Source organism: Pseudopodoces humilis, chromosome 11, assembly GCF_049639895.1.
Source record: "Pseudopodoces humilis isolate 2021_Gansu_Grassland_sample_001 chromosome 11, ASM4963989v1, whole genome shotgun sequence".
Classification (NCBI taxonomy): Eukaryota; Metazoa; Chordata; class Aves; order Passeriformes; family Paridae; genus Pseudopodoces; species Pseudopodoces humilis.
Window position 1 is genome coordinate 22,676,637 of NC_142210.1, and position 23,885 is coordinate 22,700,521.

The following is a 23,885-nucleotide window of genomic DNA, read 5'->3' on the forward strand; positions in this document are numbered from 1 at the left end:
TCTGCCATACTTTTTTTTGGATCAAAAGTGGTACTGGAATGAGGATAAGGATCCATTATTTAGATGTAAAGAAATATATTTATCTAAAAACTGGTTTCCATACAATGTCTATTTGCATTTCTTTGAGAAGAACTGCACATACTTCGAAAATGAACTTCAAATATGTTCTGCTTTTCCACTGCAATGAAATGACTCAGTTGATATTATTTCTCTGTCTGTTTGGTAAACAAAATCAAAATATTTTGGTTGTCAATTACTGTAAAATGAAAACTGCTTTTGTCTGAGACGGAGCTCACAGCATCTGATCTTGAATTGTGATGTGCTTTGGGAAAATGACACAACATGGGATGAATCCAAATTCATTCTCTCCAGAGTCTCTTTGGGGGAAAATCTGTTTTTAATGCATTGGTGAGGCTTCACAGCTCCTTGCCTTGCTCAGTTGAGTGTCTGGAGTCCTCTAAAAACAGCTCAGCCTTTTTCCTTGCTTGGATGTGGCCAGAGCTGCCCTGGAGAGCTCCCACTTTGGAGAGCTGGGATTGCAGGGTGGGCTGAGCCATGCCAAGGAGGAATGTGGGGATTACAGGAGAGTGTTCCCACTGGACCTGTGCCAGATGTCCTTCCAGAACAGCAATCATGTTCCTGGCTGGACTGGTAACGTGCCAACAGATTCTTACAGAAATTAAGAGCTCTAACTCTCACTTATATTAAATATTTGACACCAAAACCGTGAAAAAAACCAAATCTTATTAAAGTGTAGACAAAGCATAAGCCATTCCTATTTCCTAGGCTGGTCCTGTAGCTGAAACCCACATTTTTAGCTCAGCTGGCTGAAGGAGTGCCAGGGAGCTCATTCTGCCCAGCTAATGAGCTTTGCAAGTTCTGTGTGATTTAATTAAAAATGGACCTGTTCAAAGCAAAGAGATAAATGTCTCTTCTTAAATTACTGCATTTTTAACCGTGCCTCATTTCCTAGATTGCTTTGCTGTGCCATTCTCTCCAGACTAGCCTGTACCCCTGGGCTTGTACCAGTTCTTCTTCCCACCTTTTTGTCAGAAAAGAATGAGCTCTGAATTCCTGGAAACCAGAGCAGGAGCCAGCAGAGACCACGCTGCTCCAGCTCTTCACTCCATGGAGTTCTCCTGGTTTTTATGGCCTCTCAGTGTCCCTGGCTGAGGAGCCTTCATCACTCCTCCTCCTTGGAGTTTGATCTCACAGCTTGTCCTGGATGCCCTGATCCCCTTTGTGGAGTGATGAGAGCACACCCAGCTGGGAAACCTGCTGGGAAAGCCTCCCTGGAGAGAGCTGTGTTCCCTGGGTCTGTGCTCTGGAGCGGCAGGGAAAGCGTTCCCTGGGTGATGGATAACAGAGGTTTGTGGCACCACCAAGTCAGGGAAGCACTTAAGCAAATGGTTTTATTGATGGCAGGGAGATTGTTAAATGGAGCCCATGGAATCTGCTGCGCTGGGCCTGGTGCTTTCCCGGAGCAGTCAAATGAAATAAATATACTTTGGAAAACAAATATCCATCAAACAAAGCCCTCAGGCTTCCCCAGCCATTATCATCCCGATAATCCACACTAAGACATTTTGTTTCTTTAATAGACACTCATAAAGCAGCGGATTTAGTGATTTTTAGCAATGTTTCCAGAATTCTCTTGGACATGGGCATTGTTCCCATGGAAAGGAGGGGTGAGGTTTGTTGGGAAACTGCCTGTTGTTTCAGGGAAGGGAAGGGAAGGGAAGGGAAGGGAAGGGAAGGGAAGGGAAGGGAAGGGAAGGGAAGGGAAGGGAAGGGAAGGGAAGGGAAGGGAAGGGAAGGGAAGGGAAGGGAAGGGAGGGGAGGGGAAGGGAAGGGAAGGGAAGGGAAGGGAAGGGAAGGGAAGGGAAGGGAAGGGAAGGGAAGGGAAGGGAAGGGAAGGGAAGGGAAGGGAAGGGAAGGGAAGGGAAGGGAAGGGAAGGGAAGGGAAGGGAAGGGAAGGGAAGGGAAGGGAAGGGAAGGGAAGGGAAGGGAAGGGAAGGGAAGGGAAGGGAAGGGAAGGGAAGGGAAGGGAAGGGAAGGGAAGGGAAGGGAAGGGAAGGGAAGGGAAGGTGCGGGGAGGAGAGGAGAGGAGACTCGAGGAGAGGAGAGGAGACTCGAGGAGACTCGAGGAGAGGAGACTCGAGGAGACTCGAGGAGAGGAGACTCGAGGAGAGGAGAGGAGACTCGAGGAGAGGAGAGGAGACTCGAGGAGAGGAGACTCGAGGAGAGGAGAGGAGAGGAGAGGAGAGGAGAGGAGAGGAGAGGAGAGGAGAGGAGAGGAGAGGAGAGGAGAGGAGACACAAGGAGAGGAGAGGAGAGGAGAGGAGAGGAGAGGAGAGGAGAGGAGAGGAGAGGAGAGGAGAGGAGAGGAGAGGAGAGGAGAGGAGAGGAGAGGAGAGGAGAGGAGAGGAGAGGAGAGGAGAGGAGAGGAGAGGAGAGGAGAGGAGAGGAGAGGAGAGGAAGAAGGGAGGGAGGGATTCATCAGGAAATATTCCAAATTTCTCATTCCTGGGGCTCCCCAAGCAGAACTGAGGGATGGAGGAATTGGAGTAAATTCACGAGCAGTGCAAAAAATAGAAGTGGCACTTCTCAGTCATTTCATTATTATTGAAAAATTACCTTTAAATGCTTTAATAGTATGAATTGAAAGCCTTCCTTTGGAAAATACAGATTTAATGTTAGAATCCCACCTATCATTTGCAAAAAAAAGACAAAAACCAGTTAAGTGTGAAAGATTCATGTTAAGGTTATGATTAATGCCTCTTTGCTATAAAATCTTAGCATTTCTATGTTATTCTTTCCTCTTTCTAATCTGCTTTTGACATTTATTGGCAGTATCCCCTGAAATCTGTTTATATTGATTTATGATTAATATTTTATAGTTAATTCCAATAAAAATTTTAATGGTCATAAATTTGATTCTCCCCTGCAATGTGTTCAACAGCTCTTTCCCTCCTTTGGGAATGTTTAATTATTTCTTGTGGTGATTAAGCAGAAATAATACCTGAGGAACATGAGAGTTCCATGAAGGTTAAAGTAACAAAGATATGGGAAGAGATTAAAAAGCCCCAGTCATGCAGCTGGATGAGCTGACTGGCTTTTCACAACTGCTTTTCTCTCCTTTGCAGAAGCTGATGCTTCATCCTGAATATTATTAATTAACCAGCAATCCCTGGACTGCAATAATCCCAGTGTTTAGTCCAAAGAGTGTCTGTAATCTGCCTGTCATCCCGGCTGTACCTGCCATTGGCCCAGGGCTTTGCAAACACACCTGAGAACTGATAACAGCAGCTCATAAAGCCCAGGCTTGATGTTGAACTTCACAGCCTGCAGCAGCAGATGAAGGAGCTGCAGGAAATTTAAGGTAAGGCTTTCATTTTATTGCTTCCAAGGTTCTTCTGGACAGCTTTGCCTCCCTGGTGAATGCTCGTCGCACAGCAGAACTTAGATTTATAAATTATAAGGATTTATTTCCAATGGTTTCGGGTTTGGAGGGAGACCAGGAGAAGAAAGAACTGAAATTCAGTGAAATGTGAGGCTTTGATGACAAGAACTTGATTAAAATCCTACTTTTCAGAAAGACAAACATTAGGTTTTTAAAGTTTTAGCATGATATCTAGGGCAAGACAGCAAGAGAGGATTTTGGGTTGTGATGGAGGAAGGGTGGTGGGTTAAAAATGGCAGCAGGAGCACACAACAATTTAAACTGTTATTTCACACACAAAATAGTTCATTCTGAAGTATTTTTCACTCCTTTGGGTCATCACTAAAGCATGTAAAAGTGTTCTGATGTTCAATGCACATGTGCTCCCACACCTCCTTAACTTCAAAGAACCAATTTCTCTGTATTTGAGGTGGTTCTATGAGGTTAAATGCTTTTTACCAAAAGTTAAATGCATTGGTAGCTGCCAGTGTGTATTGATCCAGCTGCTGACATTAGTTTTAATTAGTTTTATTTCATTTTAATTAGCTTTAATCAGTTTGATTGCTGATGCACAGCTCAGTGTTGATGGGTCTGGGTTGTCCTCTGAGCCAGCAGTGTGCTTTTCTTACCAGAAGAATACAAAAGGAATTTGGGAAAAACCTTGTGTTTTCCACAGCTTTTTAAGGCACTGACTCCACTGAGTTATTTCCCATATTTCAGTTGTGATTCCAGCAGCAATTTCTGTGCCATGAGCTTGTACACAATCTGTTCTCCCACTGTACAAATAAGCAATTTACCTCTGTCTTGCCTTCCCCACGTGTCCTGGACACAGCCTCAGAGTTTATTCCAGCTTTTCTCAGGTATATTTTTAAAAAATCAAGTCCCACCCTTCTAAAAAAGAATAGACTTGGAGAAAAGAAAGCTTAGAAAAGGGAAAAAAGAGAAGAAGATTTTCTTAGTTTTCTGTTTCAGGAGTTTTAGTAACCTGTGGGAAAGCCCATGGTTAATCTCAGGAGTGAATTGTTCTGTGTTAAGTGATTTGCAGGGTGAAAAATACATTCCCTCAGTGTAATAATTTAATAATCTGCACTGGGTGAATTATCATGAAGTGGAGATTTATGGCACGTAGTCTTTAAGGAGAGTTTTATTTAAGCCTTGGGATTAGGTGATACGGCTTAAAACCAGAATAATTTGTAAATGTTGCTAATTTAAGAAATTGGAAATGTAATTTGTAGCTGTTCCTTGTGTTTTACTTTGGCTGATGGAGTTTCTCTGGGTTCCTAGATGGGCAGGAAGTTCAGTGGGCTGGAGCTCACGCTGATTGTCCTCTTCTCCGTGGTGACTGTCATCGCCTGTGTCCTCATTGGGCTGCTGGCCACGGGACAGCCCGGAGTGAAATCTCCAGGTAAGTGCTGGAGGAGCAGAAACCCCGAGTGCAGTCTGCTCAGCTCTGCCTCAGGGCTCCTCTTCTTATTACCCAAATGCTCTTTTCATCATGAAACACCGAAAAAAACTCTCTAACTCGTTCAAATTAGAAAGTGATATGTTTATTGTGACACTGGGCAGCACCCTCCCAAAAATGTGTGTGAAATCCACAAAGCTCTTGCCCTCTTTTATCTACAAAAATCTTCAATGTTCAGGGAAATGATTACCTGTACCTGTGCATTTCCTAACCCTGCCTCATATTCAAATGAGCTCAAAGTCCTCCTGCACAGTTCTTCTTTCCAATTGAGTCGGTGGGTCTTGAAATGGGGCAGTGGTCTCCTGAGATGAAGTCAGGAACTCTTCCTCATGTTAAACTCTTCACCTTTGCCTTGTTGGCAGCCTCTTTAGTCCCTTGGCCATAATCCAGGCCTCCCTATCCTGGTTCTGGGCCCAGGTGCAGTTCTGGTTTCTTCATCCTCACAGTGGCTCGTCTTCCTCGTCTCCTTCCATCAACACAACCAAGTCAAGCAAGTCATTTATTGCCTTAGCTCTGTTGGCTCCATCTATTAATCCTATTTAATAATTAAATGATCCTTAATATATATATTATGATAATTAAATTAATCCTTTGCACAGCCCCTCTTTATCAAAATATATTGCCTCTGCCTCTCTAGCTGCATTCTCAGGATCTGAGTTCATTTAACCCTTTGGTTCTGTTATCCAGAGGTGGATTGTGGCCAGTCCTTGCTGTGGATAAAGTTACCAGTTAGGAATGCAATAAATGGCCTGAGTCAGGGTTTATTGTCGTGGAAAATCTCTTCTCTCTTCCTCCACTGATTGGACTTTCTTTAGGAACATAGAGCTCAGATAATTTCAAATTCTTTTTTGAGTATAAAATAAGATAACACTGGAAATAAAAAAAAAATTCTCTGATCCCCATGTGGGAGAGGCCAAATTGTGTGGAATATTACTGTAATCCAAAAATCCCACAGTATTTCTTGCTAATGCACTGGGAAATCAGGAAACCCTTGTGCTCCAGGGATGTGATGCAGAGCACCTGCTTCACTTCCAGTCCCATTTTCTGTAATTCCATTCCCACACAGGGACTGAAGCAAAAAACTCGGAGGTGAAAAGGGCAGAAAAATAAAAATTTTTGTTTTTACAAGGCAAACACCTCGGTGTTTTAGCAAAACTGCCCATCCAGACTAATATCTGCATATCTTTTTCCTGTTTCTGTCAAGAGCAGGTGTTTCCCTGAGCAAAAAGCACAAGTGCAGATGATGCAAAGAGGCAAATCTGGGGGAGTGTGTCCATCTCAGCCCAGGGCAGCTCCCTGCACTCCACAGTTCCACACATAAACAATGTTCCCAAACACATAAAGCAATCCTCACTGTTCTCTTTAATCTGCTAAAGCTGCTCACCTTAAACTCAGTCCCACAAACCTGAAATCTAAAGGCATTTTAATGGAGCTCTGAGGTGTTTCCAGCTCCTGTGTAAAACTCTCCTCAGGGGAGGGAGCACACTGACAGCCCAGCCTGAGAAAAGTTCCTCCAGTTTTTAATTTTGCACATATTTTCAATGAAGGGGAGCACATTGACCCACAGGAGTCCCTGGGGAGTGGACTAATGAAATAAAATTATCAAAATTACCTGTATGCTCAAAACTTCACAGTGAAGTTTTCATATCTGAAATAACTGTGTGCCACTTTCCAAAGGTAAAAATGAATCACAGAAGCAACTGTTGATGGTGATTTGAATCAGCAGAAGCAGGTGCTGAGTTCAGAGGGAATGAAGCTGTCCCCACAGTTTAGAAATGCTGGTTCTAACCCATTTCTTTATTTCCCTGACAGACTTTTACCCACAATGTCAGAAGATTCCAATAGCTGAGAGAATTGACTGCATCCCGGATCAATTGGCAACAAAGGTCTGGTAACATTCTGGAAAATATTAGAAAATAGATTTCATCCCATAAAACCTCCTGCTTATTTATTAAAATGTAATTTGTCTCTACTAGATCAGGTATTTCCTTTACCAGTTTAAATCTGTGCTTGCCCCAGCGTTTTCAGGGGAGCTCAACCCCTGCACAGCCATTTCAGTCTGCTGACAGAAAGTCTGATTTCTCTGGTTGGAGGAGAGGTGGCAAAAATATTGGTCAGGCAGTTAAAAGAGCAACTCTTGGTTTTTAACAACATTTTCTGAATGGTTTCATTTGGTGTGATGGTCAAAAACTGATGTTTTTAATAATAATAATTCATATATATAATTGAATATATTAAAAAGTCTATATATATAATACTATATAATATTATATATGTAGAATATATATGATGTATGTCACATTATATATAATTCAATAATAATAATAATTCAGAAACAGTGGGCTTTGCTTGGATGTGCAATTTTACAAGGTACAAGATGTGGTCAGTGTTTCCTTGTACACCCAGTTTGGATCCCAGTGCCTTCCTCTCCTGATTGGGGTGTCTGAAATACCAAAGTATGGAAAAGACTTTTGGCTTGAGAATCTCTGAGTTGAAATTCCCAGTGAAAAGCATCATCTCAGGCTGGATGAGGCTTGGGGCAGCCTGGGATGGTGGAAGGCTCCCTGCCCATGGAAGGAATTGGAATGAGGAGCTTTGAGGTCCCTTCCAACCCAAACCCTTCCATGATTTTATGATGCCCTTTATTTTTTCAGAGCTTTCACACTGAGAATCTTTCTGTAATAGTTAGTCTTGTAAGACTATTAATATTAGATTATAATTATAGATTATAATTATTTTATTGATATTATTATACTAATATTTAATTATATTGTTAAATTAATATATTATAAAAATATATTATATATTAATATATTATATATTGTATCATATATATTACAATATATATTATATTGTATATAATATATAATATACATTATGTTATTATATAATAATATATATTAATATATTAAATTAATTATTTATAATTATTAATTAATTATAGGTTAGATTAGAATAATATAATTATATAATATATCTTATATTATTATATAATAATATATTAAATTAATTATTTATAATCATTAATTAATTATAGGTTAGAATAATAAAATTAGTATTTTTCATCTTTATTACGGATTTTCTTGTTTTCTGGTGGATGCCTGGTGTCTCTCCTCGATCTGGGGAGGGGCAGCTTAGGAGAAAAATACAACCCAGTGTGATGTGGGTTATTTCTGTCATTCACAGAGGTATAAAAATTGTTAACCAGCTGTCTGAACCTTGGACAAAATTCCAGCCTAATTCCAGAGCTGGCTGTTGTCAAAGCCTCTCGTGCCGTGGGTTTTGTTATGATTTGTAGTTCAATAAAGTCCTGCAGGGGGTGGGTTAGGAAAGGTTCAAATCACAGCCTGTTCCTCGAGTCTTCAGGTTCCTTCCCTGCCCCAGGAACAGGCACAGCACTGCAGGAGAGGCCACACAGATCATTTAAATCTGTAATTCCTGCCTTTGGAGCACAGATCATTCATTTAAATCTGTAATTCCTGCCTTTGGAGCAGCCACCCCAGTGCAGGGCTGCTCTCCCTGAGCAGGGAGGGGAGCAGTGCTGCTCTGGGGGCAAGGCTGCTGCTAGGAGAGAATTAAAAACAATCAAATCACAGCTCCCAGCAGAAAAGTAGATGCAGATTGCAATAGTGAGGGGCCCCAGTCTGGAATTAGAGGTAAAGGAAATTATTTCTGAATATTAGTGAAGAGCAGGCAGCAGATTTGACAGGGTTAGAGATAAATATCACCTTTACTCCATGAGGAAAGCCAGAATCCCATCCCAGTGATTCCATTCACTCCTGGGCACGTTTTACTGGTTGTGCCAGGCTACACTAATGCAGCAACCTGTAAAACTGCATTTCCTGCATCACTCTTCTGCAGAGGTTTGTGTTAATGGTTTTCAGAATAAACAGCAGCTGGGAAAAGTGATTTGGCTAAGCTGACCTAGAAGGTTTGGTGTCTGCCTTGATTAATCACTGAAGAAAATGAGTAGAATTGCAGAAAGTAGAAGTAAATAGAAGAAAGAAAATGGAAGTAAGAAAAAGGAGGAAATAAGGAAGGAAGAAGAGGAGGGTAGGAAGAAATGAAGGAAAGAGGAAGGAAGAAAAGACAAATGAGGGAAGAAAGGAAGAGAAAAGAAAGAAAAATGAAGAAAAGACAAAGGAAGGAAGAAAGAAAATAGATATTTTGTATGTGATCATGTGGTTGGTGAAGACAGAGGTGCAGGAAGAAGTAAGATATTTAGGAACTATCCACTGCTGTAAAAAATTGCCAGGAGGTCTGATCAGACAAGCAGAACACACCAGTAAAACAAGAATTCCACTGAGCAGAGCTCGTGTATGCCAGGCTGACACCTCTGAAAGCCCAGGAAAGGGAGAATTGTTGGTTTGGGCTCAGTTTCTGAGCTTTTCTTCCCAAAATACCCTGCTGGTAAAGGCCTGAAGCACAGAACAGCACATTTTAGCTCAGCACGTGGCCACGCTGCTCTTTGAGTCGTTGGTGCTCAGCTCATGCTGTACCCCAGTGTGAACAGCTTCCTCGTGTCCAGGGTTATTCCTAATTAAGCTTTGGCTTTTCTGGGTGCTGGTATCTATTGTGCTGCTTTTACAGCTCACAGGCTGGGATTACATCTTTGTTTATAGCAGATGATTGCTTTTACAGCAGGCTCCTCAGCGTCCCTGGTGAACTCTGCTCTTCCCCTGTGCCAGGCATAACCAGTCCTCAACTCCTGTGTTTACTTCCTTGTGCAGAAAGCTCAATATGCCACAAAAATACAAATCTGCCAGGATAAGATCCAGCTGGAAAAATATCACTGGACTGTGAAGGAACTGCTGAAAATAGTTGAGAAGTATTCAGGAGAAAGAAAAAGATGCTTAGGAAGCTGGGAAAGTGGATGCTGAACTGCCAGGTTTCAGGAAAACCTGTTCAGTTTATTCAGATTTTTATGGGATGGTCACTGGTCTAGGAAGGGATAAGAAGATGGAAGTAGCAAATCTGTTCTCATATTTAGGATATTCCCCTATATGTGAAGGGACTAAAGCTGAGATCTCTGCAGTCTTGGAGGGTCTGGTGCTTCCTCTCCTTTACTCTGCAGTAGTTTATAGATGTGAGGTGGGAAGTGAGCCTGGGTTCTTCACAGCCTTGCATTGATCTGTGAATCAAAGGGGGGAAATGAGTGCCTGCATCTCTCCTCCCACCCTTCTTTTTGGCTTGGAACCTGATGGGAATGACAGCAAATGTTTTCTGATGGGATGAGTCCACGACAGAGAGAAAAACATTTCTCTGTGTGATCAATCTTGGGTTTATTTTGGGTGATTTCTGTGCTCTGCAAAACCATCAAATAAATGCTTGACTGAGACTTGCCAGGCCAGTGGCTTTGTGAGCTCCCTCAGTGCTTCCTTCAGCTCCTGCCTGATTGCTGGGCTGGAGCTGCCTTTGCTTTCCTCTGTCCAGAGCCTCTGGAATAATTTGACCTGCACTGACCAGTTTGGGCTCTCCAACCCCAAAGTGAGGACAGCAGAAGGTTTTGGGTCATGTCCACCTATTTCAGGCTGCAGAATATTTTAAATATTTATTACAAACACCAAAAGCACCTGAGCACAATCAGATGAAGGCAGAAAGAGCTGCTGAGAGAGGAAAGTGAGGTTTTGAAGGTGTCCCTGCTGGATTTGGATACCTGAGATCACCAATGGACATTCACCCTCAGTGAGAGTTGTTTTACCACTGTCCTTTGCCCTAAGTTATGAATGGGGGTTTAAGGAGAGAAAATGGGTGGAAACTTAGTGATTAATTGCCCCAATCTTATCTCCAAACATAAACCTCATGCACACAGCATGTGAGCAAGTTAATTTCTAACAGCACAGCAAAGGAATTTCACCTTTTTAGTGAATGTGTGTGTAAAGGTTGGTGCCGTTACATTTGAGGCTTGAAACAATAGGTTTGTTTGTTAAAAAAATATATATATTTATCTAAATTTGATGTAATACAGAAGCAGTCTGAATATTTCTGATACTGGAAAATGACATTAAAAAGTAGATATTATACAAAATGAGCAACTATGCAAATATAGATATTTCTTTGATGTTAATCATTTTCACGCCCTCTCCAGTGTGTGACTTTTGGTCGGACTCTGCTGTACCTGCCACAGCTCAAAAGTTTCAATAATTCTTCTAAAATGTTTGTTTTACCTGTGGATCTTGTGGTCTTAAGAAAGAATGCACGCCCAGTAAGCAAGTTTACTCTGAATCCAGAAAAAAATCCTCTTTAGTGCTTTGTGTGGTGCTGAGTTCACTCAACAGAGTTCTTCAAAGGAGGACTTGGCCTGGGCGCAGAAATTATAGAGTTTTCTGGCGTTAAGGGGTGAAATGTGTGCTTTAACTGGTTTAGTAGGGATTTATTTGTGTAACCCCAGCTGATTTGTGTCCCTCTGCCCTTGCTCAGAGCACCTGCTCCCTCCGTGGCTGCTGCTGGAGCCCCCAGAGCGACACCAGCGTGCCCTGGTGCTTCTTCTCGCCCAACCACGGCTACCAAGTGCAGGGTTCCCAGAGACCCACCCAGGCAGGTAAGCTCTGGCCTGGGCCCCCCAGCTGCCAGCCCTGAGCTCCCATTCCCCACAACACCCCGTGTTTGTCTCCCAAGGGTTTGAGGCCACCTTGAAGAGGCTGCCATCCCCTTCCCTCTTCGGGAATGACATCCAGACCGTGCTGCTCACGGGAGAGTATCAGACAAAGAACCGCTTCCGATTCAAGGTCAGCCTTTGTCCTCTTCTGCTCCAAGGCCTGTTTTCCCTGCAAGATGTCAGGTTGCCTGTGCAGGGAGTGTAGGATTGATGTCTCTGGAGCACTCTCATGATTCCCACTGAAGTCCTTTCGTTGTCCTCCCTGCTGTTGCAATGCCTCAGGTTAAAAGGCACTTGGCACGGTGGGAATTCTGCACAAAAAATCACCAAGAGCTTTGAAAAGCTCAGCTTTTTTATTACCTACCATTTGTCCTCATCACAGGAAGATCTGGGGGGATAAATGTATTTACTTTTTGTTTATGGCCTGGTCACATGTCTCAGTTATTTTGATAGACAATATTAGCTTTTGCAGTGGTTTGTGTTTTCCATGGAGAACTCGAGCCTGTGCCATGGATGTGGGGTATCAGTGACTTGTGGGATTGAGAACTTTCTGTGGGAGTCTGTCCTGTGGTGCTGGGTTCATGCAGAGCCAGGGAAACACAGAGTCAAATATTCTGAAGAAAATGGCTGGAAATGAGTAATTAAACTTGGAAGTGATCAGCGATGAAAGCAGGAGACGGGGATAAGGGGGGAAATACCCTGAGTATTATGGATAATGCTGGAAATTGTCTGTGTTAGGGACTAATCTGTAAAGGCCCAACATTTGTGCTGTGTAAATGTGTGCAGATCACTGACCCCAAGGCAAAAAGGTTCGAGGTCCCTCACGAGCACGTGCAGCCGTTCAAGGGCTCCATGGCCTCCGACCTCAGCTACAAGGTGGAGCTGAAGCAGAAACCCTTCGGCCTCGTGGTGACCAGAGCCAGCAATGGCAAAGTGCTGTAAGTCCTGCTGGGGCTTCCTCAGTGGCTCAGGTGGCACTGGGGCTCCCTGAAAGCTGGTGATGCCACATCAGATGCCACCTGTCAGGTGTCCTCTCGGGCACAGACTCTACTTTTTCCCTTTCCTTGTGTGGTGGATGTCCCTCCAGCACTCTTGGGATGACTTTGGGAACAAACTCTGAGATGAACAAGCTCTGTCTGAAAGGTTTTGGGTGTGGCTCCCTGATCACGTTCCCTCAGTGCTGAGGAAATCTCATTATGGGGAATTTTTATTACCTGAAGGGCTCTCTGCCAGTGCTTCCAACCATGTGGGAAAACTCCTGACTGTACTTTTATCTTCTTTGCTGTGCTCATGCTGAGGGCCTGAACCACCAAAATCAGGCTGCCCTTTAGCACCACCAAAATCAGGCTGCCCTTTAGACCTGTGATATCCAAGGGCAGCTGGTCATGTAAGGCTGTGTGTAAAATATTTAATGACCTTGAATATTGAATTATCTCATCCCATTTATGCTTTAAAAATAAATGAGTACAACCAAACCCACCAACCCAGAGGTGTCCAGGTGGCCTCAGAGAGGGGAAGTGCCAGGGTGAAGGTGTTCATTAAATCAGCCAGGAATGATTACCTGTCACAGGGCTGGGCCACTTGGATTAGCAAGGCTTCCAGCTTAATTAATTAAGGGTTGCTTTTGGCTCTTATTGGTATTGTTTTTTTGCTTGGAATCCTCTGTAATGATTGATTTGCAATTACAGAGGGCACAGACCTGGCAGCCAGCAGTGCCTGACTGATTAAACAGGTCCAGGGAGGGGCACAAGACACCTGTGGGATCACATGGAAACAGTTCTCTGGAATACTGCATACATTTCCTCAGGCCTTTGTTTAATTTCATACAAGTGTTTACATTTGGGTCTCTAAAGAAGGAATGATGATGAAAAGGATCTCAAAGGAAGCTGTTGCTACTACAGGATAAGGCAGCCCATCAGAGATAAATCCTTGATAAATTTATTTGTAGAAGATCATTGGTTTTCCCCAACTCTTAAGCAGTCCAACAAAACAGAGGCCTGTATAAAAGGACAATGTGTTAGACAGTTCATTACCAAAATCCTGATTATTCTGATTGAGTCTGTGACCTTCCACCATCATTTGTTCCACTTGAGGCCCCAAAAGAGAGTTCTGCTCCCAACAGCAGCTGGAAGAAAACCTGAAAGGTCTGGGTGTAGACCTGGCTCTGCCATCCATCCCCAGCTGAAAGGAGCAGAAACACCTCTTGCAACAACTCTCAGTAAAACTCCTCCTTCCTGCTCATTTTTCTTGCACTTTCTCACCAGGTTTGACACGACCATCGGGCCCCTGCAGTACGCTGACCAGTTCCTGCAGCTCTCCATCAAACTGCCCAGCGCCAACATCTACGGCGTGGGGGAGCACGTGCACAAGCAGTACAGGCACGACGTCAACTGGAAAACCTGGCCTATCTTCAGCAGGGATGTTGGCCCCTCTGCAGTGAGTTTGGGCTTGTTTCCCCTCATTCTTTGCAGTTTTGTGACCCAAACCTCTCGGGCAGTGAGCACATTCATGAATCCACTGAGTTTTCCCTAAAAGATTTTCCTGGATTGTTGTTGTTACTAAAAGCTCTGTGGCGCTGATGGATGTTCCCTGATTTTTTTGTGTTGGTGTGCAGTGGAAAACCAGTGGATAAACCTTAATAGATGGGTCTTCATCTTCTACTGATAATCAGAATAAATAACATACTAATAAATAACATACTAATAAATGACAATGTGCTTTGCTGCGTGCAGATGGCCCAGACTGCTGCAGCAACATCCTTGGAGCTCAAATGATGGGAAAATTCTCCTTAACAGCTGTCTCTTTCCAAAATAAAATATGTCTGTCAGCTGCTATTTGTTTCTATAGTTTTCTGGCTGTCCCTTTATGAAACAATTTCTGTGCCACCCATTCTTTGATAATTGTAAGATTATTTTCACCATTACCTCAGCTTCATAAAGCAACTCCCAGCTTTGAGAGAGAACTTTTGTTCTGCTGCACCAGGTGATATACAGACTGAAACCTGAGGGTGAGATGGCTGCATGTGGTTAATTAATGATCTGGAATTTGTACCCATTGCCTTGAGATTCCTTCTCAGTCTTTCCTCTGGTTTGAAGATAGTTCTTCACTGAATGGCTCCATTGAGTGCAGGCTCATTAAGATAAAATAACACTGAACAGCACCAAGTTAGGCTGGTTTCTAATTGCTCAGGTCCTGTTTCTTGTGCATTTGAACTGAATTTGCTTTTTCAGGAGAAAAAACACAACTATTGCAACAATCATTAGCATTTCTGAGGGGTTGTGATGCTAATAATAACAACAGAAATAAAAAAAGGATTAGAAAGGAAATGAAAAAGCAGCGTGGCACTCTCCTATTTCCACAGATTAAACATCAAAATTATTGCCTTGTAGGATGAATAGAAATACAGATTAGTTGTAAAACCTAACCTATGGTGAAAGGGGATGGAAGAACCTCTCAAGTTCTTGATGAGCACATTTATTCCTCAGAAACAGAGCTGTAATATCTTCCAGTTTTCCTGGAGATCCATCAGATCTGTTATCTATTTATTCTTGTTTTAATGGAAAATAAAGGAGAATAACACCAGGAACACCAGAACATATAAAACAGGGAAGCATCAGGATTTACATTTCTGCTGTTTGCTCCATTTTGAGACATTTCAAGTTCTACCCGTGATATGTTTTGAAATATTCCAGAACAGATCCTGCTATTAGATGTTAATCAGTTTGCTGTTCCCTTTATTATTTTAGGCAATGGATAATTTATATGGAGCCCAAACTTTCTTCCTGTGTTTGGAAGACAGCACTGGAGCCTCCTTTGGTGTTTTCCTGATGAACAGCAATGCCATGGGTAAGAAACCTTTCTCTGTGGCTCTGAGCAGTTGAATTTCTTTTGAAATGATCTTTTGGATGGCAATCAAAACTGAGCTGATGTAAGTGTCCCTTCTTAAAAACACCCCTAATATCTGAGGGCAGCCACAGGTGTGGTGTATAATAATATTTCAAATACAAGCAGTGAGTAGCTCTCAGTTAACTGGAGGAGTTTGATGGAAATCTGAGGGTCAGGAACTTATCCAAAGACTGTACAGGACTGCACTGGAATAAGAGACTAAATTTGTAGTGAAAAAAACTTGGAAGTAAATGTCCTTTAGTCCCTTCAGAGATAAGTATATTTATATTTATGTTTACTGAGCTCTGCACATCTTTGGGCAGGAAAGTTGTACTAAAAATTCAGAGATAAAAGGCTGAACCATTGGATTTCTTCTGGTTCTCTTTTCTGTAGGATGTAAAGGAATGGAAATAGGGACACAAAGAGTTGTCTGATTTCCCCTTCTTTGCAAGTTCAGCTCATGATTTCAGGTTCTTTAAGCATTTTGTGGTTTTTACTTTCATAAATTCCCTAATCATCAACTAGAAAATGGCAAAGTTATTTTAGGCTTTCCTGTCCTTGAGAACTGTTTTTGTGCACTCTTGTCTGGCAGAGTTTGTGGTGCAGCCTGCTCCAGCAGTGACCTACAGAACCATTGGAGGCATCCTGGATTTCTACATCTTCCTGGGGAACACTCCAGAGCAAGTAGTCCAGGAGTACCTGCAGGTACCTTCACCTACAGGGATTATACTTTGAGAAGAATTTTTCAAAGTGCTTGGGATTTATTTTATAATATTCTTTTTCTCTGGGTGCTGGAGAGGAGACCGTGCTCCAAAATCCATTGCTCCATTAATCTGTAATTTACCCTGTGGTCATTAGAGCTGGAGATGGTCTCTAGAATAATTGAAGTTTTCTTGCTCCTGTCATGAGGACTAATTCCTGTTCACATGGCAATATTATGGGATAGAGAGTGTGTTTGCAGGATGACTGGATTTTGTGATCATAAAATATCACCGAGTGTCTTTTGCACTTCTTGAGACCTGCCTCAGTTCCAGTGACACCTTAAAGAGTGGGCATTGTCCCAAAATACCAGCATTTATTAAAACAAATAAATAATATGGAAACAATATTGTATTTAGGAGTGGGTTGCTCATTTAGTGTGTGCTGTTGGAGTAGACTTGAGAAATGTGGTAATGCCTTTTTCTGAGGCTACCCAGAAAGAGAGGCCAGACAGAATTAAGGGAATACAAATCAGTTCTATTTCTATTTATTGAGGGGCCTCCAGGCACATTTAGGGCAGGTGAAGCCCCCCAGGGGCTGCACCCAAAATGTCCCACGGCTCACGGGTTTCACACTTTTACAAGTTTGGTCCACTTGCACATTGGGGGTCAATCCTGCAATTCCAGCTGCAGCTGATGAAGGCATTCAGCCCAAGTTTGCTGCCCCAGCTCCCTTTTGTTCCCATTTCTGGGGCCTGGGGCACTGAGGTGTCCTTGATTGCCAGGCCTGGGGAGGAATTGTTGTGTCTGCCCAGAATGGGAAAGCAGCAGCTGACGCTGTGTGTGGAGTTTGGAGTTCTGGAAAGAACTGCAGGGTTACAAATGTATGGAAAAGATAAAAATAAAATCCTAAGGGATCAGTGGATGCAGGGAAAGGGGATGAGGTGACACAGGGTGTCCAACAGCACGTGGAGTTTTTGTTTTCCCCTCGCAGCTCGTGGGACTGCCAGCACTGCCCTCCTACTGGAACCTGGGGTTCCAGCTCAGCCGCTACGGTTACGCCTCCCTGGACGAGGTGAAGGAAATTGTGGAGAGGAACAGGGCTGTCGACCTGCCCTACGTGAGTATGGAGCTTGGGGACACCACCCACACCCTACAGCTGGCTCAATTCCCATGAGTTTGGGTTAGGAAATGTGTGGCGTCAAAGGTTTTTGTGCATTTTGATGTTAGACCTGTTATCAGAACATCAGAACGAGGGGGGTGGGTTTACTGCAGTTAGATTTATTCAAACACTTTATTGTAATCGTTTTTCTTGTATTCTTTCCAACTTTATTTTTCTTCTCTTGAAATATTTTTTTTTTTATTGTCCTATGGACAGTTATGGAACCATATATTATTCTTAATATATTGTCAGTCAAAGACAAAGTACAATTAACTTCTAAAATTAACTTTTAGGAGATATGAACCTAATGTCTTCAATAGAATCAAAATACCCTAATATGTAGCTAATATTTGGGAAGCAAATGGACTAATAAAAATCTTAACCAAATCATTTCTCATGGGAAAGCTGAACTCTCTTCTCTTTCAGGATGCCCAAGTCATTGATATTGAGTACATGGACAAAAGGAAAGATTTTACCTATGACAAAGTGAAATTTAAAGAGCTCCCTGAATTTGCATCTTATTTGCATGACTATGGACAAAAATACATCATCATATTGGTAAGCATTTAATTACTCCTTTTTTCACTTGGGAACACTTTCATTACAGTTATTTATTATTATTCTTTATTTGTTCTGTGTAATTATTGCACTTATGGCCTGGAATAATGGATGGAATATCCTGATTTCTTCTTTTCTTTGTCATTTTCTAATTTCTTTAGGATCCTGCTATCAGCACCCAAAATCTGTCTGATGGAAGTCCCTATGAAAGCTACAGGAGGGGAACAGCGAGAAAAGTCTGGGTTAACGAGTCAGATGGAATAACACCATTACTTGGGGAGGTAATTGTGGTTTTACACATTTGAATTTGATCTCTTGTCACTGTTATGATTTAATTTAGCTCAGGGACTTATCTGCCAGTGAGAGCAGAGTTGTAAGGTCTCTCGTAAAATATGATAAAATGTAATTCTCAACTTTTCTTTACTTTTTTCAATTGTTTACATTTAAAAGGTATTCTTCAGTAATTCTACATCAAAATGAATATTTTTAAAATTTTAATTTCTTAAAGAAAAATAGAACTAAAATAGCAATTAAAATTTGACTTGCTCACAATATTCCTAATTTTTTTTTTACATTAGCATTAAAAGTTTTTTACATTAAAGGGTAGTTTGAAGGCCCAAGGGACATTTCACCAGCCAGCTCCTGTTTATTTCCAGCAGCAGCTGAAGAGCCAGACCCCACATTATCCTTTTAATTTATAATCCTAACTTCTGTTGAGAGTTTTCTCAGCTGTGTACTGTTCCTTGTAGGACTCACAAGAAAAGCAACTGAAGAATTTAAAGTTAAGAAATTCTTACTCTTTGTGTTCTTCAAGCTCCCATCCAACCTGAGCGGGTCTGTGATCCTATGAACCCTTTTAAATCCCATTCAAAGTTTCATTAATTATCTTCCTTGGAATTTTCCAGGTGTGGCCAGGGGAAACTGTGTTCCCAGACTTCACCAGCCCCGAGGGCACGAGCTGGTGGGTGGACGAGTGCAAATTGTTCTATGACATGGTGCCCTACGATGGACTATGGATTGTGAGTAATTCAGGAGTTTGATTTTGGATCTAGGTGATAGTAGCTGTTTATTACAATGAATTTTTATTGGGTTGAAAGGTATTTTTGCAATCAGAAAGGAGATGCTGAAGAATAGCAGTTAATGATTCCTTAAAGGATGACGGAATAGAGTGGAAGGATTTTTTTAGGGAAATGTGCTTAAGGCAACTTTATTACATCCTGTGTCTTTCCTTTCCAGGATATGAATGAAGTGTCCAGCTTTGTTCAAGGCTCAAAAAGAGGTTGTGCACAGAATGACTTAAACTACCCTCCTTACACTCCCAGTAAGTCCAACTACTTTAATCAGAATAATAAAATATCAAATAAAATGTTAATTGCATTCAAGGATGATTTTAGTGTAGTTCTTATGGGTGGGGTTTGGACATTCCTATTGACAGAAAATAATATTTATGGGCTTGTATTTGTGTATGCTTCAGGTCTGGTTTATAGAAATTCCTCTTTTATCTTGTCAAATAATTATTGGATATTGCTATTGCCTCTAATTATGTCTGATAATGTAGCGATCCTCTTGAAGTGTCGGTAGTTTTTCAGATATTTGCAGAACTCAAATGGAGTTCATAGTTTGTATTAATAGCAGATTTAAGTAACCTTTTGCCAGCGTGTTGCCAGATGTTGACTGAGGAATTTAGAGCACAATTCCCAGTTCCTTGGATGGGTCCAAAGGAGTGGAACTGATGAACCAAACCCACAGCCAAGAGCAGCATCTCGGTTTTGGAGTAATTAAACTGCCTGAGTGAAAGAGTAAAGAGAAAAAAAGGGTGCTTGGATACCACAAATGTGCATTAAAGATTGGAAATATTAACAGTAAAAATGTACCTTACCAGTGCTATTTGTATTCCTTTCTTCAAGGGATCCTTGACAAACTCATGTATTCCAAGACGATTTGCCTGGATGCGGTGCAGAAGTGGGGGAAGCAATATGATGTCCACAATCTTTACGGATATTCCATGATCATATCCAGCAGGAAGTAAGGAATGCATCCTAAAAATCCTGCAGAAAGGTTTCAGAACAGTCCATGACCTGTATTTTCCAAAGTACCACAAGACCTGACTGCTAAAGGAACGAGGTTCTTGGAAAATGCTGGGTTACGGTCAGGCCAGTTTGGCCAAGGCAAAATCCACAGCCTGGAGTTGGTAGGAAAAGCCACACATTGGCTGTCACAGCTGTGTAAAGAGATTATTTCAAATGAATATCTTGAACTTTGCTAAAACACACCTGCAAAAGGGGTGTCTCCATCCCTGGGATGAATCATCAGGGCAAATCAGTATAAATCTGCGTTGTTCAGGATTATCCATGTCCGAGCTGTGTTTTCCTCTGTGTAATTCCAGTCTCATTCCTTTCCAGAGCCATCGAGAAGGTGTTTCCAGGAAAGAGAAGCTTCCTCATCTCAAGGTCTACTTTTGCAGGATCAGGAAAGCACGGGGGACACTGGCTGGGGGATAATGCAGCCACATGGGACCAGATGAGATGGGCAATCCCTGGAATGCTGGAGTTCAACCTCTTTGGAATACCTTATGTAGGACATCAGCTTGTGCTGTCCTTTCAAAACTGAGGACAGATTATCTAACCACTCTAAATAACCACTTACATTGGCACCTCAAAATTAACCCTTCTTAGGAATATCCTTTGAACATTTCAATTATCAGGTTTTGATTTAGGCCATTTATTTTGATTTTGGTGGTTGTGGCAACATAAAAGTGGGTAACAAACTTATTATCTTATCCCAATCTACCTCTTAGTTTAGAAATTTTTAAACACTACTGAGGGATGTGAAACAATTCCTGGTTTTCTTATAATTTCAAATTAGAGACATCCACTTAGAAGGGAAATAGCCAGAATCCTTTTTATGATTTAAATTTGAATGGCTTTGAAGCTGTTTTCCCATTCTGTGCATATGATCACCAAGCAGGAAGGTAAAATTTGAAGGAAGCAGAATCATGGGCAGTGTTAGTGAGGGGTCAGTTTAATTTTTTGGGCAGCATAGCTGGATTTGGGAGAGGGAAGTTACAAACATGTTGTGCCTTTCAAGGTGCAGAACACTGGACATCCAACACATTCTGATTTTTCTAAATTTTTATTTTTTAAAGATTGGAGCAGATATTTGTGGTTTCAGTGAAAACACCACAGAGGAACTTTGCAGACGATGGATGCAGGTGGGAGCATTTTACCCATTTTCCAGGAACCACAACTGTGAAGGTTTCATGGTAAGTTGTGCTTTCTGTTCAAAGCTGCTTTGTGTTACACAACCACATTTCCTCTAATATCACTTCTAATCCTCACTATCACTGACCAGTTTGAAAACAGAACCCTAAGCTTTATGAAACTATGGATGGGAGAGGCTGGGTTTCATAAGGGTTAATTGAGAATACAATTATCTGGCAACAGTTTTATGAATTTTTTTGATCCTGCCACCAAGAACACCGAGGTCTGTGTGATCCACAGGCCGAGCCCCTTGGCATGAACCTGAATGCCAGGATGAATCCTGGAATAACCCCGATGGACAAGGAGGGATGGGCAGTGCAAACAGCACAGAGGGGCAGGACACCAGGTCACAGCACCAGAACAGAGAACCCAGTGCAGAGCTGCCCCACACAACCCCAGCCCCTCTCAAACAGCTTTCCTCACGTTTGCAAAGTGTTTTTGAAAACCTGGAAATAATAACAGTGGGTGTTTGCTTCCAGCATCAAGACCCAGCTGTGTTTGGACCCAACTCCTTGCTGGTGAACAGCTCCAAGCATTACCTGAACATTCGCTACACGCTGCTGCCCTACCTGTACACGCTGCTCTACAAAGCTCACACCCAAGGACACACCGTCGTGAGGCCACTGCTGCACGAGTGAGTTGGGGAGTTTCACAACCACTTAGAAAATCTGACACATTTCATGGGCTTGGGGACTTCCTGAACCTCTGCCCTGTGAAGAAAATGCACGTTGGGATGTCTGTAGGTGACTTGCCAATCTGTGAAACCCCATTTTGGGGTAATCAAGAGGGGATTTTTATATGGCATCCTTTAGTCATGACGGTGGACAATCAGTGCACTGAAACCTTGGGGTTGCTGCTGATATAAATCACAAAAAAACCCCAATTTCTTCTCTATCCTTCACATTTATTCAGGTTCTACTCTGATGAAACAACCTGGGACATCGACAGGCAGTTCCTGTGGGGCCCTGGGCTGATGATTTCCCCTGTTCTTGAGCCGGTGGGTTTGGCTGCTTTGGGATCTCTCCAGTAACCATGGGCCATGCTGAGTCACCCGTTCCTGCTCCTTCATTTATTGCTGCCAGTGACAGAGCCCACTGCTCTCTCACGTATTTTTACCCCTGCTGAAACAGAAAATCTTGCAGTGGAATCCTACTCCTGTTTTCCAGTCTTCTATGGAGCCAAGGATATCTGGTCTGATATTCTGCTTTACCTCATCTTCACATCATTTCCTGAATTTCCTTTGGAGTCAGCTTCTCTTGCTGCATTTCAGCTGCTCTGTGGTACAGCAAGAAAACAAAAAGCTTGTGGCTTATTCTGTGGCAGAACCTTGTAAATAATGATTTCTCCTGCCAGCAGCGCATTTGCCATGGAGAAACATAAAACATTTCTTAAATACAGAAAGGGAAAGTGAGAACCTGCAAAGTGCCAGCCCCAAAATACATGGAAATAAAGAAGATGGAGAGGTACTCGTGGATAGGATCTGGTTCACTGGGTTTAAAGCATTGTGGCTTTCAATGAGCTGCCACTTTGCAGAGCAGCAATTGAGTTACACCCCAGCAGCTTTGCAGAAATCCTGCTTGGATTGCCCTTTTCCCCCTGCCTGGGCACCATCCTAAACACCAGGAAACAGCCAAGCGTAGAAATATCAATGATTTCCTCGCCGTGAACTTCAGCTTTATTGGAAAATTGAGTTTATCTGGTTAAGTTGAAATATGAGAGTTGTTTCTTTGTTCCCTTTTAGGGTGCGGAGTCCACTCGTGTGTTCTTTCCTGAGGGAGAGTGGTACGAGTATGACACGGTAAGGAAATGCAGGGGATATTATGGGATTTTACACCATTTTCTAAATGGGATTGTGATGAAATAGGATTGTCAGCCCTGCTTTGGGGACAGAGACGCAAGGAAAGACTTTGGGGTTATTTGGGAGACAAGGGATGGAGGGTGGTTGGATGAGTACAAGAACTGGTGCCTCAAGAAAGGGCTCAGATTGACATTAAATCATAATGATATGCAATTATTTTATTTTATGTGCCCATCAACACATAGATATTTACATAACATAAGCTTTTTATCTAAGGAACAATTTGATGAAACTCAGGACTTAAGAAAACACCCAGCAGTAATACAAAATTCCTGTTCTCTTTTCACTCTCTGTCCATAAGGGTGAACCAGTCCTTTTAAGGAAAGTGTGGCATGAGATACAAACCCCAGCAGATAAAATGGGGCTGCACCTGAGAGGAGGATACATTTTCCCTACTCAGAATCCAGCCACCACCACAGTGGCAAGGTAGGATCCCAAATGGAACAATTTTAACTTTTTTTTTTTCCCCCGTAACGGGGCTGAGAACTTCTAGGTTACAAATAATAGCAGCTCATTGTATTTATGATTTTCACCTTGAAATGTGGGAATAGGTGTGAGCCAAACCTCACTTCCACTCCTTTAGTGATGAATTCTTTGCATAGAAATCTCTAAACTCACAGGGTATTTTAATCCATTTGCATGAAAACGAAAGGAAACCAAGGATTAGACTTAATTAACGCAATTCTCCAAGAACTGTGACCCTTTTGGGTGTTTCACACTTACATGAACATGGAGGATGCATCAAGAATGTTTAGATGTTTGTTATGCAGATAAATCTCCTTCCACAGCCGCAGGAATCCAATGGGACTCATAATTGCCCTGGATACCAACAGTGAAGCTTCCGGGGATTTGTTCTGGGATGATGGAGAATCTACAGGTGAGCAGTCATCAGGAGTGAAATAAATATGGTTAACAAAGATTTGACAAACTCAGATTTTAAAAGTTCCTGCTGAAAAGAAGAC

General features: G+C 42.2%; 1 protein-coding gene across 1 annotated transcript in view; it reads left to right on the plus strand.

Moving 5' to 3' along the window:
* The first annotated feature begins 3,299 nt into the window (after window positions 1-3,299).
* Window positions 3,300-23,885, plus strand: part of SI (sucrase-isomaltase) — a 45,256-nt gene continuing 24,670 nt past the window's right edge. Inside the window, exons 1-22 of the mRNA XM_088060979.1 lie at window positions 3,300-3,382; window positions 4,727-4,847; window positions 6,717-6,790; window positions 11,325-11,445; window positions 11,523-11,632; window positions 12,289-12,440; window positions 13,767-13,938; window positions 15,249-15,348; window positions 15,980-16,092; window positions 17,080-17,205; window positions 17,674-17,805; window positions 17,967-18,086; window positions 18,711-18,824; window positions 19,042-19,126; window positions 19,713-19,830; window positions 20,208-20,379; window positions 20,951-21,067; window positions 21,545-21,699; window positions 21,978-22,062; window positions 22,807-22,863; window positions 23,225-23,349; window positions 23,712-23,800. Of these exons, the coding sequence (XP_087917105.1) occupies window positions 4,727-4,847; window positions 6,717-6,790; window positions 11,325-11,445; window positions 11,523-11,632; window positions 12,289-12,440; window positions 13,767-13,938; window positions 15,249-15,348; window positions 15,980-16,092; window positions 17,080-17,205; window positions 17,674-17,805; window positions 17,967-18,086; window positions 18,711-18,824; window positions 19,042-19,126; window positions 19,713-19,830; window positions 20,208-20,379; window positions 20,951-21,067; window positions 21,545-21,699; window positions 21,978-22,062; window positions 22,807-22,863; window positions 23,225-23,349; window positions 23,712-23,800 (2,458 nt within the window). The 5' untranslated portion in view covers window positions 3,300-3,382. The remainder of the gene's footprint in view (window positions 3,383-4,726; window positions 4,848-6,716; window positions 6,791-11,324; window positions 11,446-11,522; window positions 11,633-12,288; window positions 12,441-13,766; window positions 13,939-15,248; window positions 15,349-15,979; window positions 16,093-17,079; window positions 17,206-17,673; window positions 17,806-17,966; window positions 18,087-18,710; window positions 18,825-19,041; window positions 19,127-19,712; window positions 19,831-20,207; window positions 20,380-20,950; window positions 21,068-21,544; window positions 21,700-21,977; window positions 22,063-22,806; window positions 22,864-23,224; window positions 23,350-23,711; window positions 23,801-23,885) is intronic.